The sequence below is a fragment of the Hydra vulgaris genome, chromosome 08 (assembly GCF_038396675.1).
Source record: "Hydra vulgaris chromosome 08, alternate assembly HydraT2T_AEP".
Lineage (NCBI taxonomy): Eukaryota > Metazoa > Cnidaria > Hydrozoa > Anthoathecata > Hydridae > Hydra > Hydra vulgaris.
In genome coordinates, this window is record NC_088927.1 from 10,646,765 (window position 1) to 10,650,000 (window position 3,236).

The window sequence follows — 3,236 nt, forward strand, 5'->3', positions numbered from 1 at the left end:
GACTCTGAACCTGGCTCCAAAATATATTGAATAGCTTCATTTAAGTCATAGCGTATTTTGCTTTGTTTATTCATTTTATTATCTAAATGAAACTGTGATTTATAGAAATGTGATTTAGAGACAACAACATATGTGTAATTATTTATATGGTTTTTTTACTCTATATAAGTTATTATTTTCTTAATAAACTTTTTTTTCTAAATTGATATTAAAATAGTTGTTACAAAATATGTAAATAACACGATAGAGAAATTTTATTTAACTTTAAAATTATTTGTTAGTAATACATTTTGTAAAAAATTTTTTATTATCATATTTTGTTTTAACTGTGTTTTTGATAGGTTTTACCATAAAAATTACAAAATAAAGAAGAATAAAGTGTATCTAACATTTGATAATAACTATGTGTTTCTTTAACATCAGTTAGATGTTTCTAAAATAATAGTAATGTCTTTCTAATATTTAATATCTGTAAGAGTTAAACCAAAACAGTTTTATGTTTTGAACCAAAAACGAATCGCCGTAGTTCATAACAGCAAATTGGCGGAATCAAAATAACTGATGAGATATTGATCACATAAACAAATATTACAAACTTGGTTGCATACAAAAAATTAAATTCTAGGTTTCAACTAATAAATAAACTAAAAATATTATTATTAAATTTAGTAAATCCAAGTATACAGGTCATTCAAAAACATGTAACTTTTGAATGTAAAAACCTCATAACTTTATCGACCTATTTCATAATATCCAATTGTTCAGTTTCGCATAAGTTTATTGCAAAAAGATCGTAGTAAGCTAGGATTTTATGAAAATATTTTCCAAATCTATCAAAATTCATAGTACTCGTCTGATTTGGATTTAAAAAAGAATGCCGCCATTTGGCGGTCCTATCCAATAAAGGGTTAAATGTGACAACGCCGGTTTTTCCACTGAGGTCTTCATATACTTATACACACTCGGTAATATGCATAAATCGACTGCAAAGAATAAAACCGAAGGAATTAACTTGATGTTTCATTAACTTAGTGTTTAATTCTCAAAAACAATTAACTTTTTTTTACTTCATAAAAGTGAAAGTAAAAGTCTGAACATCACAGTTCTTCTCATATAAATTTTTTTTGTTAAACTTCTTCGTCTGATTCTTCAAATTGTATTGGCGGGTGACTAGGGTGTAGAGGACAGCTTTTATTTTTTTTATTGTGGCCAGGTATTTTGCACACAGAACAAATTATCTCTTTTGTTTTTGGCATAACTGAATCTGTTAGTATAAATTGATGTAAACGCATTAACCTAATTATGGTTTGGAATCTTGCTCTGTCTAAATTTGTCTCGTTAATCTCTGAAAACTTGATTTGTTTATTTAAATGCTCACTTGCGTTACAGTTAAACATTCCATAACCCCATCCAAATCTAGCGTAGAATACCATAAGCTTTCCAACATGACTTCTTAAGTAATGTAAGTATGGCATTCCTTCAGTACAATCAGATCCAGCATAGGTAATAAATTTTTGAAAATACTCTTCACACCTTTCATTAAAAGTACCTGACAAGTCAGGAGTTGTTGATCTAACATCGCTAAAATAGTAACATTTAGCTATACATTTAATAACATTATAACCTTATAGGCAATGACTATTATAAGACAATGAAAATTTCAAACATTGAATTAGAAAAGCATAAAACATAAAGAAATACTTTGCAAGACTGGCAAATCTTTTGTAGAGGTCGAGTATTTGTCGCAATTTCAAGGCACTTTGATCATGCCAATTTTCTCCGTCTGCAAGAAAACTATTTAAAAAAGTATCAATGTTTGATTCCAACAACTTACAATCATTTCCAATGATTTTTAAAGTTTCAGAACCATCATAGTTCTTCTTTTTGCTATAAATAAATGGCATAAAAATTAACTTTGAAATTCTATATTGGTCTTACATACACAGGGCCGTGGCTAGGCTACCCCAATTAAGGGGCCCTATTTCAAATTTTAGATGGCCCATATTTGAGCTTTTTTTTTATTTGAATAATACCTAATAATCAAAGTTTTTTTAAAATTTTGGGATTCTAATGACAGGTTTTTAGGCCCCCCCCCCAGCTACAACACTGTACATACAAGGTTAAAGAAATAATACAAAGATAAATAAATCATGTCATTATTACATGATTTTTTTTCTACATAAAAGTTGTAGCAATAATAAATATAAATTAGAAAAACAGAAGGAAAAGAAAGAGTTCCAAAACAAACAAAAAAACTAGGTAAATAAAAGCTTTTTTATCAAAGTGGAACAGCAACTGTGAAATGATGAGATTTTATGGTTTAACATATATAATAAATATTATGTATGTGCATATTGTTGTGTGAGTTCGTATCATGCAAATTGTATGTATGAATTAGAAAAATCTGACACAGAAATATTAACTCATAACATTTTTAATTGGCAGTATGACTAAAATTTGGATAAAACAACCTAGTTGTGCAATCTCAATTTTGTTGTTTTTGTTACAAAAAACAGACGATTCCATATAAAATTGATTAATAGATTTGAAATAATTACAACACAATGGCATATATTTCATATTATAATTTGTAGATTTTAATTACCTTTTAAAATATTGCTCGATTTGATAAGCCAAATAAGTACAACCAATATTTCGAAATGCCTTGCCAATTATGTTATCCATGTTCCTTTATTTATGACATTATACATAAACTTGTACATATATCTGTGATGCGCCAATATAAGATGTAAACCACATGGTGGCATTAGGTCAATAACAAAACCTTTGAACAACATTGTGGTCTGAAAATTTAAATTAATTAGGAATTTAATAATTGTATATACACATACACCTAAAATTTTGAGGAAACAATATTGATTCCCTAATTTATTATTTTAGTAATTATCAATTTGTTGACTTATATACTAGTTTAAAAAAACTATATCTTTTTTTAAAAAATTTTGTTATTTCGTATTATTATACAATTTTTTTCTATAATTTTATATTATATTAATTACTATTTTTACCCATTGGCCATAATTTTCAAGCTGAGTTTTTTTAAACAATGCAGAATTGTGGTCAGGTGTTTCACCCAAGACAGACTCCACTTTTTCACCTAACTCTGTCATTACAGCAACACTACGCTTTTCTCCAGATTGCTTAATTTTTAAAGACCATTTGTCTTTCTTTAGTTAGCAATGGTAGCATCCATAAGTTGATGTACATGAACATAA

At 27.5% G+C, this 3,236-nt stretch overlaps 1 protein-coding gene across 1 annotated transcript in view; it reads right to left on the bottom strand.

Moving 5' to 3' along the window:
* Window positions 1-960: 960 nt before the first annotated feature.
* LOC136083609 (uncharacterized) overlaps window positions 961-3,236 on the bottom strand; it is a 3,512-nt gene continuing 1,236 nt past the window's right edge. Inside the window, exons 2-5 of the mRNA XM_065803066.1 lie at window positions 3,030-3,236; window positions 2,606-2,804; window positions 1,702-1,887; window positions 961-1,581 (exon numbers count right to left, since the gene is read on the bottom strand). The exon at window positions 3,030-3,236 is cut by the window's right edge and continues 752 nt beyond it. Of these exons, the coding sequence (XP_065659138.1) occupies window positions 1,128-1,581; window positions 1,702-1,887; window positions 2,606-2,685 (720 nt within the window). The 5' untranslated portion in view covers window positions 2,686-2,804; window positions 3,030-3,236 and the 3' untranslated portion in view covers window positions 961-1,127. The remainder of the gene's footprint in view (window positions 1,582-1,701; window positions 1,888-2,605; window positions 2,805-3,029) is intronic.